This window comes from Macaca fascicularis, chromosome 1 (assembly GCF_037993035.2).
Source record: "Macaca fascicularis isolate 582-1 chromosome 1, T2T-MFA8v1.1".
In the NCBI taxonomy this organism is placed as follows: domain Eukaryota; kingdom Metazoa; phylum Chordata; class Mammalia; order Primates; family Cercopithecidae; genus Macaca; species Macaca fascicularis.
This window is the reverse complement of record NC_088375.1, coordinates 233,303,855-233,318,920: the sequence shown is the minus strand read 5'-3', so window position 1 is coordinate 233,318,920 and position 15,066 is coordinate 233,303,855. Positions and strand designations below refer to the sequence as shown.

Genomic DNA, 15,066 nt, shown 5'->3' with positions numbered 1-15,066 from the left:
GGTCCCCTAGTGTCCTTCTGGGGTCAAAGGTGATAGAAAAGACAGGCTGGAGCTTTCTGGAGAATTTAGGCACAGAAGGGTGGGCTTCACATGAGGTGCCTGCCACAGCGGGGTTGGCTGCCTGAATGCCACCCGGGACCGGCTGCTCGCGCTCCATCCTGCAGCTGTGGAGACGGGGGTGCCCCTTTGCCTCTCTCCACGAAGTGCAGGGCAAACAAGACACAGCGGTTTCAAACAGGCGATGGCCCGGACTGCGTGCCTCGCCGCCCCTGCGCCTTCCCCTGCCCCTGCTTTCCAGCTAGTCCCTGAAAACCTTGATGGGGCCGGGCGCGGTGGCCCATGATGGATTCTCAGCACTTTGTGAGGCCAAGGCGGGTGGATCACCTGAGGTTAAGTGTTCCAGCCCAGCCTGGCCAACATGGTGAAACCCCATCTCTCCTAAAAAAAAAAAAAGAAAAGAAAAAGAAAAATTAGCCGAGCGTCGTGGCAGGTGTCTGAAATCCCAGGCACTCAGGAGGCTGAGGCAGGAGAATCACTTGACCCCGGGAAGTGGAGGTTGCAGTAAGCTGAGACCATGCCATTGCAGTGCAGCCTGGACAACAAGAGTCAAACTCTCTCAAAAAAAAAAAAAAAAGCCAGGTCAGGTGGCACGTGCCTGTGGTCCCAGCTTGGTCCCAGATTCTTGGTTTGGAGGCTGAGGTAGGAGGATCACTTGAGCATGGGAGGATGAGGTTGCAGTGAGCCAAGATCGCGCCATTGCACTCCAGCCTGGGTGACAGAGTGAGACCCTGTCTCTAAATAATCAAAACCTTGATTAGAGCCATGGGGTGGGGGTTGGGGGGCGTCTGGCTACGGCAGGGGAACTCATTGGGTTTTTCTCGTTCTCTCCTAATTTTTGGTAGAGACAGGGTTTCTCTTTGTTGCCCAGGCTGGTCTCCAACTCCTGGGCTCAAGCGATCGATCCTTCTGCCTCGGCCTCCCAAAGTGGTGGGGTTACAGGCGTGAGCCACCGCACCTGACCTGTTTTCCTTTTTTTTTTTTTGAGACGGAGTCAAGCTCTGTCGCCCAGGCTGGAGTGCAGTGGCCGGATCTCAGCTCACTGCAAGCTCCGCCTCCTGGGTTCACGCCATTCTCCTGCCTCAGCCTCCCGAGTAGCTGGGACTACAGGCGCCTGCCACCTCGCCCGGCTAAGTTTTTGTATTTTTAGTAGAGACGGGGTTTCACTGTGTTAGCCAGGATGGTCTCAATCTCCTGACCTTGGGATCCGCCCGTCTCGGCCTCCCAAAGTGCTGGGATTACAGGCTTGAGCCACCACGCCCGGCCCCTTTTTTTTTTTTTTTTTTTGGCAAGGGAGTCTTGTTCGCCCAGGGTGGAGTGCAGTGTTGCGATCTGGGCTCACTGCAACCTCCACGTCCAGGGTGTCAGGCCTCTGAGCCCACGCTAAGCCATCATATTCCCAGTGACCTGCATGTGTACATCTGATGGCCTGAAGCCACTGAAGATCCACAGAAGTGAAAACAGTCTGAACTGATGACATTCCAGCATTGTGATTTGTTCCTGCCCCATCCTACCTGATCAATGTACTTTGTAATGTCCCCCACCCTTAAGAAGGTTCTTTGTAATTCTCCCCACCCTGGAGAATGTACTTTGTGAGATCCACCCCCAGCCCCCAAAATATTGCTCCTAACTCCACTGCCTATCCCAAAACCTGTCAGAACTAACGGTAATCCCAGCACCCTTTGCTGACTCTTTTTGGACTCAGCTGGCCTGCACCCGGGTGAAGTAAACAGCCTTGTGGTTCACACAAAACCTGTTTCGTGGTGTCTTCACAGGGACACGCGTGACACAGGGTTCGAGGAATTTTCATGCCTGAACCTCCGGAGTAGCTGGGATTACAGGCGAACGGCACCATGCCCAGGTTAATTTTTGTATTTTCGGCAGAGACAGAGGCCCAGGTAGCCGGGCTGGGGGACAGCTGGGTGTGGTGGGGCCGGCGGTGACCAGGGCTGTGCCGCGTCCTCCCGGTGTTTTCTGTGCCCACCAGCTGCCGCTTTAGATTCTCCGGGAAAGTCTCCCTGAGGGGGCTGAGGAGCCTGTGTTCCCCTCGGGGCAGCTTGGCCGGCAGCCCCAACATTTCCTTCCTCATCCCTCCTCCGCAGATTCATGCTGGTCCTGGCCAGCCGCCACCCCGAGCAGTTGGACTGGGGCATCCATGACTGCATCGATGTGACGGTCCACTGCGACCTGCCACGGCAGGAGGGGCGGCAGCGCCAGGTGAGAATGTATTTTGACAAGTATGTTCTTAAGCCGGCCACAGAAGGGAAACAGTAAGTGTCCCGCCTCACCCGCCCCTGTCCAGGGACCCTCGCTCAGGGCCCACCCCGCCCCTGCTCTCCAGACGCACCCAGCAGGCCCAGTCTCCAGGGTGGGCACCACCTCCGTGCCCTGAGGTTTTGTGCGGGAGCCCTGTGGGCCCCGAGGGTCCCAGAGGCCGCATCCAGGAGGTCACGCCCCCTTTTCCTCATCCCCATCTGAGAACAGCCTGGTGGCGTCTCCTCAGGTTTGGGGGCAAAGTCCACCATCACTTAGAAACTTTCAGCATTCCTTTTTTTTTTTTTTCTTAAGACGGACTCTTGCTCTGTCATCCAGGCTGGAGTGCAGTAGCTTGACCTCGGCTCACTGCAAGCTCTGTCTCCCAGGTTCACGCCGTTCTCCTGCCTCAGCCTCCCAAATAGCTGGGACAACAGGCACCCGACACCACGCCCGGCTAATTTTTTTGTGTTTTTTTAGTAGAGATGGGTTTGACCGTATTAGCCAGGATGGTCTCAATCTCCTGACCTTGTGATCCACCTGCCTCGGCCTCCCAAAGTGGTGGGATTACAGGTGTGAGCCACCGCATCTGACCTTTTTTTGAGGAAGTCTCACTCTTGTCCCCCTGGCTGGAGTGCAGTGCCGGGATCTCAGTTCACTGCAACCTGTGCCTCAGCCTCCTGAGTAGCTGGGATTATGGTTGCCCGCCACCGCGCCTGGCTGGTTTTTGTGTTTTTGTAGAGATGGAATCTAACTCCGTCTCCCAGGCTGGAGTACAGTGGTGTGATCTCAGCTTACTGCAACCTCCACCCTCCGGGTTCAAACCATCCTCTTGCCTGAGCCTCCTGAACAGCTGCGATTACAGGCGCCCAGCACAATGCTCGCCTCATTTTTTTGTCTTTTTAGTAGAAACAGCTTTTCACCAAATTGACCAGACTGGTCTTGGACTTCTGATCTCAAGTGATTCACCCTCCTCGGCCTCCAAAGTGCAGGGATTGCAGATGTGAGCCACCGGACCCGGCCTCTTTTATGTTCCTCTTCAGTACTCAGAGGGCTGTGAGGAAATCCGGTGCCCGGCCACCCCCAGGCCCTGGCAGTGAGGGGAGGTGATGTGGAGTGTTACTCTGAGATTCCCATGTTTGGATTCGAGGGAGACGCTCATCATGAGACCCCCCGTGTCGGGATTAGAGGGAGAGGCTCCTCATGGTCCCCTGCTGGCTGCTGGCCTGGCCTTCCTCCAGCTGCCACGCCCGGCCCTGGAGCCTCCTGGTGTGGGGCGCGGATCCGGCTGCACTTGTGCCTTGAGGCTCTCAGGCTCCCTGTTGCTGGCGGTGGGTGCAGCAGGCACGGCGGGCAGAGCCCTCCAGGTGATGAGAGCCCCCAGGAACACTCCAGATGAGCAGAGGCTGTTCCACCTCTTGGCGTCCCCAGGTCCCCGGTCTGAGTCCTTCTGTGCACCTGACCTAAATTCCTGCTGTCTCCTGTGACAACAAAAGCCACTCTGTTCCAGAGAGAGCCTGGTTCTCCCGTTGACCCCTCCGCTGCCGCCTGCTCCATGCTAGCCCAGCCGTCCGGGCCTCAGTTTCCCTTTGGCTCTCCCCTGCCCCGGTTCCCAGCTGCTTGGGAGGCTGAGGTAGGAGGATCATTTGAGTCCAGGAGCTTGAGGTTGCACTGAGCTGTGACTGTGCCACTGTACTCCAGCCTTGGCAACAGAGTGAGACACTGTCTTAAAAAAGAAGAATTTGGGCCAGATGCTGTGTTTCATGCCTGTTCCCAGCATGCTGGGAGGCTGAGGAGAGAAGATCACTCGAGGCCAGGGGTTCCAGACCAGCCTGCCAACATGTTGAACCCCGCCTCTACGAAAAATACAAAAATTAGCCGGGCGTGGTGGGTGGGTGGGTGCCAGTAATCCCAGCTACTCAGGAGGCTGAGGCAGCAAAATCTCTTGAACCTGGGAGGTGGAGATTGTGGTGAGCTGAGATAGTGCCGCTGTACTTCAACCTGAGCAACAGAGTGAGACTCCTTATCAAAATAAAGAAATCAATCAATCAATAAAAATAATCACAATAATTTGGGCTGGGCGTGGTGGCTCACTCCTGTAATCCCAGCACTTTGGGAGGCGTGGATCGGTTGAGTTCGAGGCAAGCCTGGCCAATGTGGCGAAACCCCATCTCCACTACAAATACAAAAATAGCCAGGTGTGGTGACAGGCACCTGTAATCCCAGCTGCTCGGGAGGCTGAGACAGGAGAATCTCTGGAACCTAGGAGGCGGAGGTTGCAGTGAGCCAAGATCACGTCAGTGCGCTCCAGCCTGGGTGACAGAGACTGTCTCAAAAAAGAATAATAATAATTTGACTGGGTGTGGCGGCTCACTCTTGTCATCCCACACTTTGGGAGGCCGAGGCAGGAGGATTGCTTCAGCTCAGGATTTCGAGACTGGCCTGGACAACTGGCCTGGACAACATGGTGAAACTCCATCTCTACAAAAAATACAAAAATTAGCCAGGCATGGTATCATGTGCCTGTGATCTCAGCTACTCAGGAAGCAGAGATGGGAGCATTGCTGGAGCCTGGGAGTTGGAGGCTGCAATGAACCATGTTCGTGCCACTGCACTCCAGTGTGGGTGACAGAGTGAGACCCTGTCTCCAAAAGGCATGGTGGCTCACGCCTGTAATCCCTGCACTTTGGGAGGCCAAGCTGGGTGGATCACCTGAGGTCAAGAGTTGGAGACCAGCCTGGCTAACGTGGTGAAACCCCATCTCTAGGAAAAATAGAAAAAATTGGCCAGGTGCAGTGGCTCACACCTGTAATCCCGGCACTTTGGGAGGCCGAGGCGGGCGAATGACCTGAGATCAGGAATTCCAGACCAACCACACCAATATGGAGAATCCCCGTCTCTACTCAAAATACAAAATCAGCCGGGCATGGTAGCAATCCCAGTTACTCAGGAGGCCGAGGCAGGAGAATCACTGGAGGTGTGCCGAGACCACGCCATTGCACTGAAGCCTGAGCAACGAGAGGGAAACTGTCTCGAAAAATAATGCTAATAACAAGGGGGAGAGAACAGGAGCTGGGCCTGCCATAACCCCTGGGTCGTGTGTCCCCACAGCTCTGAAGGCCAGAGGCCCGAGGTCAGGGTGCCAGCTCGGTCCCCCCCGTGGAGTGTTCTCTGTTAGCTTCTCACATGGCAGGGAGAGTGACTGAGCTCTCGCTCTGGTGTCCCTTACGAGGACGTTCATCCCCCACTGCTCAGAGCGGCGGTGAGCCACCACGCCCAGCGCCAACTTTGTCCTTCAAGAGTTGTTTTTTTGTGCCGGGCTCAGTGGCTCATGCCTGGAATCCCAGCACTTTGAAATGCCAAGATGGGTGGAGCACCTGAGGTCAGGAGTTTGACTCCAGCCTGGTCTAAATGGTGAAAACCTGCCTCTACTAAACAAAAAAATCAGCTGGGCATGTTGGTGTGTGCCTGTAATCCCAGCCACTCGGGAGGCTGAGGCAGGAGAATCACTTGAACCCAAGAGGTGGAGGTTGCAGTGAACTGAGATCATGTCACTGCACTGCAGCCTGGATGACAAGAGTGAGACTCCCTTGCAAGAAAAAACAAAAATTAAAAAAGAAGTTGTTGTCTTTTTTTTTTTTTCCCTTGGACAATTCAAGATGCCTAGAGATTCCATATCAATTTTAGTAATGCTTCTTCTATATTTTAAAAAGTAATTTGGGTTTTTACAGGGATTGCATTCAGTCTCTGTATTGCCTTAATGACTCTTAGCAATGTTGTTTTTTTTTTATTTATTATTTTTTTTCTAGAGATGGAGTCTCACTCTGTCAGCCAGGCTGGAGTTTAGTTGTTGGCCAGGATGGGCCCAATTAATGACGTCAGGTGATCCGCCTGCCCCTGGCTCCCAAATTGCTGGGATTCAGACGTGGGCCACCATGCCCAGCCAGTTTACATTGTACATTTCTTTCACCTTCTTGGTTCAGTGAAGCTCCAAGTATTTTATTCTTTCGGATGCTCTTGTAAATGGAAATGGTTTCGTCATTCCCCGTTCAGATTATACACTTACTATGAAGAACTGCAGCTTTCTTTGCTGTTGATTTTGTATCCTGTAACTTTGCTGATGTCGTGGGGTTGTTTTTTCCAATATGGATTCTAGATATTCCTTTTCTTTTTCTTTTTTTTGTTTTTTGTTTTTTGTTTTTTTTGATATGGGGTCTCCCTCTGTGGCCCAAGCTGGAGTGGAATGCAGCGGCACGATCTTGAATCTGCGAGCTCCTCTGCCCGGGTTCACGCCATTCTCCTGCCTCAGCCTCCTGAATAGCTGAGACTACAGGTGCCTGCCATCACGGCCGGCTAATTTTGTGTATTTTTTGTGCAGATGAGGTTTCACCGTGTTAGCCAGGATGGTCTCGATCTCCTGACTTTGTGATCGGCCCGCCTCGGCCTCCCAATGCTGAATGCTGTTGGGACTGGGTCTTGCCCCAGAATCCCACCCAGGAGGCCACCTGACGTTTAGCTGTGACTTCTGGTGGGCTCTGCCAGGTCCCATGCTTCCTGGTGGGGTGGCCCCGTGAACATCTGCTCAACCCCTTTCCTCCACTAGGCCCTGGGTGAGGTGCAGCCACTCGGGGCCACCCTGAGGGTTCCTGCACCTGTTTGAAGTCTCTTCGGTCGGCTTGAGACCAAAAATGAAGTTTAGCAGCCCTGGCCCCATGACGCACAGTGGCGGTCCTTCTCCGGTCAGTGTCCCCTGCACCCTTGGGCTCCTGACGCACAGTGGCGGTCCAGCTCCAGTCAGTGTCTCCCCACACAGTGGCTCTTGGCGAGGTGTGGGCGCTGCCAGAGGGGACGGGTACCACGTGGTCATCCCCATGGCAGGTCCGGTCGTGGCGGCCGTGTTGTGGGAGGATGGTGTGCTGCTGCCTCTGCACCCTGTGAGATGAATCCTGCCTCTGGGAGGCACAGCTGGGACGGGGTGAGGGACCCCCTCAGCTGTCCGGGAAGCGTCCCCTACCCTGTGCTTCCTCCAGGCGTCCTGGTGCACTCCCGAGCTCGGTGCCCTGTGGGCGTCCCCATGCCCAGACCCTGACCCACAGGTGCCTCCCCTTGGGGTCTCCACGCCTTTCCCTGGCCCTGGGATGCAGAGTGACCTGTCCATGGTAGAAGGGCTGGACCTGAGGTGCCTGAGACAGCACCAAGGGCACTGGTCCCAGCAGCTCCAGCCTCTGTGTGCTGGATGCCACACAGACACAAGACTCTTGGGAGACGCATTTTCCATTTGGTTCAGAGGGGGAGGGGGAGGCTTTGCAACCCAGCCCCTGCCCAGGCCCCTGGGAGGGTGGGTGCCGGCTGAGCCCCCGGGGCAGCAGGAGCAGGGCAGGCGGGGTCTTTGTTCTCACTCCCACAGCAGAGGCAGATGTGGGGGCGCCTGCTGGGGCCAGACCAAGGTGGGGTGGCCTGGCGACTGCTTCCAACCGTGGCCGGGAAGCAGGGAACCTGCCCGGCGTGTCTGAGGCCACACTCTCAGCTGGCCGGTCCAAGCCTGCGGCTGGAGCTGGTGTCTGTTTAGCCAATAAAGTCCCACAGTTGCCTCACTGCCGTGTCTATTTGCTGATGCTGCGCGGGGTTTCAGGGGCCGCCTAGCCTCCTCCTGGGGTCAAAGGTGACAGAAGAGGCAGAGGCGGGAGCTTTCTGGAGAATTTACTGACCACAGCGTGGTGCACTTGACATCAGGTGCCCGCCATGGCCGGGCCGTGGTCTGAAGGCTGCCCGGGACCAGCTGCCTGCGTTCCAGCAGCCCCTCCCTCCTGAAGGCCGGGCCCCCGAGAAGAACGAGGCTGCAGAGTGATGTGGGGGCCAGCGGTGACTTCCTACCACACTGTTCTCAGGTGTAAGAGGCCGCTTCTGCCCAGGCATTGTCCATGGAAGACACACAGCCGGCCACTGCAGCCTCGGTCCTGGGATGCCCTGCGGCTGGGTCACAGGGGGCCACGGGCCACGCTGGGAGGCCACAGTCCTGTCGTGCCACGCAGCTCCCTGTCCCCAGAGGTCTGCTCAGATGCAGAGATCAGAAACCACACTCGCTGCCTGAATTCTGGGAGCAGAGCCCGGTACCCACTGCCTGGCCGGGGCCTACTCTGGGACTCCAGCCCCTGTTCCCGCTGGCCCGGGCTTCCGGAGGCAGCTGTGTCCCTATCCTGGCTCAAGGTCCAGGCTGCACCTGGAACCTGCACGGTCGCTCCTCCAGGTCCTCAATGCTGGAGGACTCTCTCAGACAGGAAACCTTTGCGTTGGGCGCAGGGCGGGGTGCAGGGTTGGTCGCGGGGAATCGCAGGGCAAAACAGCACAGTGCGATCGCGCAGAGCCTCATATTAGCCGATGAAACATAAACTGCTTTCTGCACTTTGTGTCCTTAGGAAGGGTGTGGGGTGTTGGCGGAAGTAGGAAACAGAAGAGGAGCCTGGGCATGCAGCGGGTCTGTCAGAGAGCAGACAGAACCCTGGGAGCTGCAGTGCTTGGAGGGAGGCGGTTCACCTCTGCCCACTCTCTCCATTTCTCTCTCTCTCATTTTCCTTTCAGAGATGGGTTCTTACTCTGAGCCTAGGCTGGAGTGCAGTGGTGTGATTATAGCTCATTGCAGCCTCGCCCTCTGAGGCTCCAGTGATCCTCCTGCCTCAGCCTGTCCAGTAGCCATACCCTACTAGGTCCTAATTAGCCCCAGGGGCGTGCACCACCACGCCCGCTAATTGTAAATATTTGTTGGCTGGGCACCGTGACTCGCACCTGTAATCCCAGCACTTTGGGAGGCCAAGGCAGGCGGATCACAAAGTCAAGAGATGGAGACCATCCTGGCTAACACGGTGAAACCCAGTCTCTACTAAAAATACAAAAAAGTAGCCAGGTGTCGTGGCGGGTGCCTGTAGTCCCAGCTACTTGGGAGGCTGAGGCAGGAGAATGGCATGAACCTGGGAAATGGAGCTTGCAGTGAGCCGAGATCACACCACTGCGCTCCAGCCTGGGTAACAGAGCGAGACTCCGTCTAAAAATAAATAAATAAAAAATAAATAAAAATAAAAATAAAACCAAGCCCTTCCTGATGGCCACTGGGGGGTTCGGGGGCCGGCGGGGGCGTCTGGCTATGGCTGGGGAACTCATTTGGTTTTCCTCTTCCTCCTCTTTTTATTTTTTGGTAGAGACGGGGTCTCTCTTGATTTCCCAGGCTGGTCTCCAACTCCTGGGCTCAAGCAATCCTCCTGCCTCAGCCTCCCAAAGTGTTGGATTACAGGCCTGAGACACCGTGCCTAGCCGGCTTTCTTTTTTTTGTGAGACGGAGTCTTGCTCTGTCGCCCAGGCTGGAGTGCAGTGGCGAGATCTCGGCGGCTCACTGTGTTATACGTAAATTTTCGGTGTTGCAAAAGAAGTAGCACTCAGGCCGGGCGCGGTGGCTGAAGCCTGTAATCCCAGCACTTTGGGAGGCCGAGACGGGCGGATCACGAGGTCAGGAGATCGAGACCATCCTGGCTAACATGGTGAAACCCCGTCTCTACTAAAATACAAAAAAATTAGCCGGGCGCGGTGGCGGGCGCCTGTACTCCCAGCTACTCGGGAGGCTGAGGCAGGAGAATGGCATGAACCCGGGAGGCGGGGCTTGCAGTGAGCTGAGATCCGGCCACTGCACTCCAGCCTGGGCAACAGAGCTAGACTCCGTCTCAAAAAAAAAAAAAAAAAAAAGAAGTAGCACTCGAATGTACATTTTTCTCAGCTAGGAAATTTACTTCTATAGAAAGGGGCGTCTCGGCCGGGCGCGGTGGCTCAAGCCTGTAATCCCAGCACTTTGGGAGGCCGAGATGGGTGGATCACGAGGTCAGGAGATCGAGACCATCCTGGCTAACACGGTGAAACCCCGTCTCTACTAAGAAATACAAAAAACTAGCCGGGCGAGGTGATGAGCGCCTGTAGTCCCAGCTACTCGGGAGGCTGAGGCAGGCGAATGGCGTGAACTCGGGAGGTGGAGCTTGCAGTGAGCTGAGATCCAGCCACTGCACTCCAGCCTGGGCTACAGAGTGAGACTCCGTCTCAAAAAAAAAAAAAAAAAAAAAAGAAAGGGGCGTCTCATAGATGGAGCAATGGCGAGCGCTTGGACAAGGGACGGGAAAGTTCTTTTTCCTGACACAGGTAGCGCCTACTGCTGTGTGGTTCCCTTGTTGGCCAGGGTTAGACCTCACAATCTAAATCCGATTGGCTATTTGTTTTTTGAGATGGAGTCTTGCTGTGTCGCCCAGGCTGGAGTACAGTGGTGCGACCTTGGCTCACTGCAAGCTCTGCCTCCTGGGTTCGTGCCATTCTTCTGCCTTAGCCTCCTGAGTAGTTGAGACTACAAGTGTATGCCATCATGTCCGGCTAATTTTTGTGTTTTTGGTAGAAAGAGATTTCACCACGTTGGCCAGGATGGTCTCGATCTCCTGACCTTGAGATCCACCTGCCTCGGCCTCCCACAGGGCTGGGATTACAGGCATGAGCCACCGCGCCTGGCCTCAAGTGGTTCTTTAAAGTCTCATTCATTGTTTCTACTTTCCCTGATGAGGGTGGGTGTCAAGGAGTGTGGTATTCTTACGTAATGTCTGATGTTTGAAATAGCACTTTTTTTTTTTTTTTTGAGGCAGAGTCTCGCTCTGTCGCCCTTGCTGGAGTGTAGTGGCACCATCTTGTCTCACTGTAACCTCTGCCTCCCGGGTTCAAACGATCCTCGTGCCTCAGCCTCCTGAGTAGCTAGGATACAGGTTCAGGCCGAGACGTTCGGCTAATTTTTTGTATTTTAGTAGAGATGGGGTTTCACCATGTTGCTCAGGCTGCTCTGAAACTCCTGAGCTCAGGTGATCCACCCGCCTCGGCCTCCCAAGGTGCTGGGATTACAGGGATGAGCCACCGCGCCCGGCCTACACTGATAACTTAGAGCAAACTTTACTTTTGTTGAGAACTTTGTAAGTTTGGGATTTTAATTATCCTTTGCTATTAATAGTACTTCATTCCGTCTAATACATATATATTTTTAATGTATAAGCCACGTCAAAGGCATACTTAGAATTGGTATAGATGGTTCCTTCCTGGTTCTCTAAGTATTTTAAGGCTTGGCTGAGTGCAAACAGCTCAATATGCTTAAGCAGACCAATTATTAGGAAACTTTCTTAGCTCTATTTTTTTTTCTTTTTTGAAACGGAGTCTCTCTCTGTCGCCCAGGCTGGAGTGCAGTGGCGCGATCTTGGCTCACTGTAAGCTCCACCTCCTGGGTTCTCTCTCTCTCTCTCTCTCTCTCTCTCTCTCTCTCTCTCTGAGATGGAGTCTTGTTCTGTCGCCCAGGCTGGAGGGCAGTGGCATAATCTCGGCTCACTGCAATCTCCATTCTTCTGCCTCAGCCTCCTTAGTAGCTGGGACTACAGGCACCTGCCACCGTGCCTGGCTAATTTTTTGTATTTTTCTCAGAGACAGGTTTTCACCGTGTTAGCCAGGATGGTCTCGATTTCCTGACCTCGTGATCCGCCCTCCTCGGCCTCCCAAAGTGCTGGGATTCCAGGCGTGAGCTGCCACGCTGGGCCTACTCTTGGCTTTTAAAAGAATGGGGCAGATTGCTTTTCTTCACTACTTCTATCCTTTCCTCTCTCTCTTTGACACTGTCTCTCTCTCACTTTCTCTGTTCCCTCTAACAGTGTTTCTCTTTCCTAAGATGTTTTTTTCCTGTCTCATAATCTCTTCTATAGGCTTATTTTTCTAGTTCTCTTTCCTTTGTAATTTGTGGTTAATACCTGGCCAATTGTTAGTGACAAATTCCTTGCCCAAGAGGATTCTTGACACCGAAACCAGCATATTCTCTCATTCTTTTAATCTGTTCTTTTCTTTTTCTTTGAGACAGAGTCTCACTCTGTCGCCCAGGCTGGAGTGCAGTGGCATGATCTCGGCTCACTGAAAACTCCGCCTCCCAGGTTCACGCCGCCATCCTAATGCCTTAGCCTCTCGAGTAGCAGGGATTACAAGCGCCCGTCACCATGCCCGGCTGATTTTTTGTATTTTCAGTAGAGATGGGGTTTCACCGTGTTAGCCAGGATGGTCTCCATCTCCTGACCTCATCATCCGCCCACCTGGGCCTCCCAAAGTGCTGCGATTACGGGTGTGAGCCACTGCGCCTGGCCAAACATGTTTATGGTAAATTTTTGTGATGGGAAAACTGTCATCCCAGAAAATTTTGAGACCTGATGCTTAGGCCTCAGCAGCTCGGAGAATACGTACTTCTGTCCCGGAACACCCAAACGTCAACCTGTCATTCTCCACCAGGAACAAAATGTAACTGGGGACGTTGTCGTACGCTTGCCCTCGTCACCCTGGGCGTGTTGGCGGTATCCGATTCTTATGGATTCCCGTTCTTGCCTGCACGTGCCTGATAGCAGATCAATGACAATAGCCATTGGAAACTTAGGAAAAGCGTTTGTAACGTGAAAAAATAGAGGACCCTTTAGCCATCACCTGACTTTCTGTTGAATTGGGAAATAGCCTCCTCCCGTCCACGTGGGACGGCCTTCCTGATGTGACCCTCCGAGACCGTCCCTGGGGGATAAAACCCCACAAATGCATCAGCCCGTGTGCTGGGGACGGGGCATCGTCACGCCAGGTGTGACTGAGAAGGAGGATGGTGAGGCAGTGTGGGGAAAAGAAAGATCAGACTGTCACTGTGTCTATATAGAAAGAAGTAGACATAAGAGACTCCATTTTGTTCTGCATTTGAGATGCTGTAAATCTGTGACCCTACCCCCAACCTTGTCCTTGCAAGAGACATGTGCTGTGGTGACTCAAGGTTTAAAGGATTTTGGGCTGTGCAGGGTGTGCTTTGTTAAACAAGTGCCTCAAGGCAGTATGCTTGTGAAAAGTCATCACCATTCTCTTAATCTCAAGTGTATATGTCCCTGGGTACTTGAGATTAAGAAAAACATGTACACTGCCAAAGGTCGCAGGACCTCTGCCTAGGAAAGCTAGGTATTGTCCAAGCTTTCTCCCCATGTGGTTGTCTGAAATATGGCCTCGTGGGAAGGGAAAGACCTGATCCTCCCCCAGCCTGACACCTATGAAGGGTCTGTGCTGAGGAGGATTAGTATAAGAGGAAAGAAGGCCTCTTGGCAGTTGAGATAGAGAAAAGCATCTGTCTCCTGCCTGTCCCTGGGCAATGGAACATCTCAGTGTAAAACAGAGATGTTCTGTTTACTGAGAAAGGAGAAAACCACCTTAGGGCGAAAGGTGGGACGTACTAGCGCAATGCTGCTCTTTGTACACTAAAAAGATTTCTAGAGATGTTTGCATATGCATATCAAGGCATTTTCCTTTAAACTTATGTCACAGAGATCTTTATTTATATGTCTTACTACTGACCTTCTCCCGATGATGATCCTATTATCCTGCCACTTCCCTTTTTGTAAGATGGTAAAGATAATGATCAATAAATACTGAGGGAACTCAGAGACCCTTGCCAGCGTGGGTCCTCTGTATGCTGAGCGCCGGTCCCCTGGGCCCACTTTTTCTTTCTTTATACTTTGTCTCTGTGTCTCATTTCTTTCCTCAAGTCTCTCGTTCCACCTACCGAGAAACACCCACAGGTGTGGAGGGGCAGGCCACCCCTTCAGGCAGGGCTGGGGGCTTTGAGGTCCAGGTGTGGCTGTGTGAAAGCCCCCAGGCTGGTGTGCATGCCTGCCCAGTCCTCCGTGTATCCTAACACCTGCCCTCCGTGCCTCTGCCCCCGCAGGCCATGTCGAAGGACGCCGTGAATCTGGTGCAGATGCAGGAGCCGACGTTGCAGCCGGAGCAACAGTCCAAGCTCAAAGTGAGTGGAGCCGGTGTGTGTGGGGAGGCCGGGGTGCACATGGGGTTCGGGCGTGGAGATTGGTGGGCTACTGCCGATGGGTAGGGCCAGGGGCGTGTACATGGGCAGCAGTGGGACCCAGGGCCGAGCTTGGGCGCCTCATTCCAAGGGGAGGTGAGAGACGCTGCTGCGGTGCCACCCGAGAGGGAGGACCAGTGTTGGTGAGGGTGTCTGGTCGTCTGGAGAGCCTGGGTCTTCTTGACATTCTCACCTCATTTCTTTGAGCTCAGCAGGACTTTTTCTATTTTATTGATTTTGAAACGGAGTCTCGTTCTGTCACCCAGGCTGGAGTGATGTAGTGTGATCTCAGCTCACTGCAACCTCCGCCTCCCGGGTTCAAGCGATTCTCCTGCCTCAGCCTCCCGAGTAGCTGGAATTACAGGCACCTGCCACCATACTCAGCTGCTTTTTTGTATTTTTAGTACAGATGGGGTTTCGCCATGTTGGCCAGGCTAGTCTTGAACTCCTGACTCAAGTGATCCACCTGCCTCGGTCTCCCAAAATGCTGGGATTACAGGTGTGAGCTACCGCGCCCGGCCCGTCGCCCTCAGTCCTGAGCTCACAGGCGGGGTTCACGCGTTGCCTGTTGTGGCCACTGTAGCTCTAACGTTTTCTTGGCAGAAGACAGAGGCTTCCTTCAGCACAGCGTGAATCAGGGCGGTGGTGTTGGGAGGTCGGCCGCGCAGTGGCCCTTCTCAGGGAAGCCGCAGTGGGGGCTGTTTCTGCCGCTGGGGAGTTTGGGTTCTGAAAGCAGCCCCTCAGCGACTGCCGTCCCGGCCGATGTCACCTGTGTCTGTGTGTCAGGCTGTGGCATCTGCAGGGCCCCAGGTGCCCGAGACGCTTGGAGCCCCCGGTCC

General features: G+C 54.3%; 1 protein-coding gene across 1 annotated transcript in view; it reads left to right on the top strand.

Annotated features, from left to right (window-relative positions):
- Window positions 1-1,324: 1,324 nt before the first annotated feature.
- The window catches only part of LOC102146239 (ATPase family AAA domain-containing protein 3C), a 29,217-nt gene continuing 15,475 nt past the window's right edge, over window positions 1,325-15,066 (top strand). The window contains exons 1-3 of the mRNA XM_065535238.2: window positions 1,325-1,918; window positions 2,160-2,274; window positions 14,093-14,170. Coding sequence (XP_065391310.1) covers window positions 1,911-1,918; window positions 2,160-2,274; window positions 14,093-14,170 — 201 coding nt within the window. The 5' untranslated portion in view covers window positions 1,325-1,910. The remainder of the gene's footprint in view (window positions 1,919-2,159; window positions 2,275-14,092; window positions 14,171-15,066) is intronic.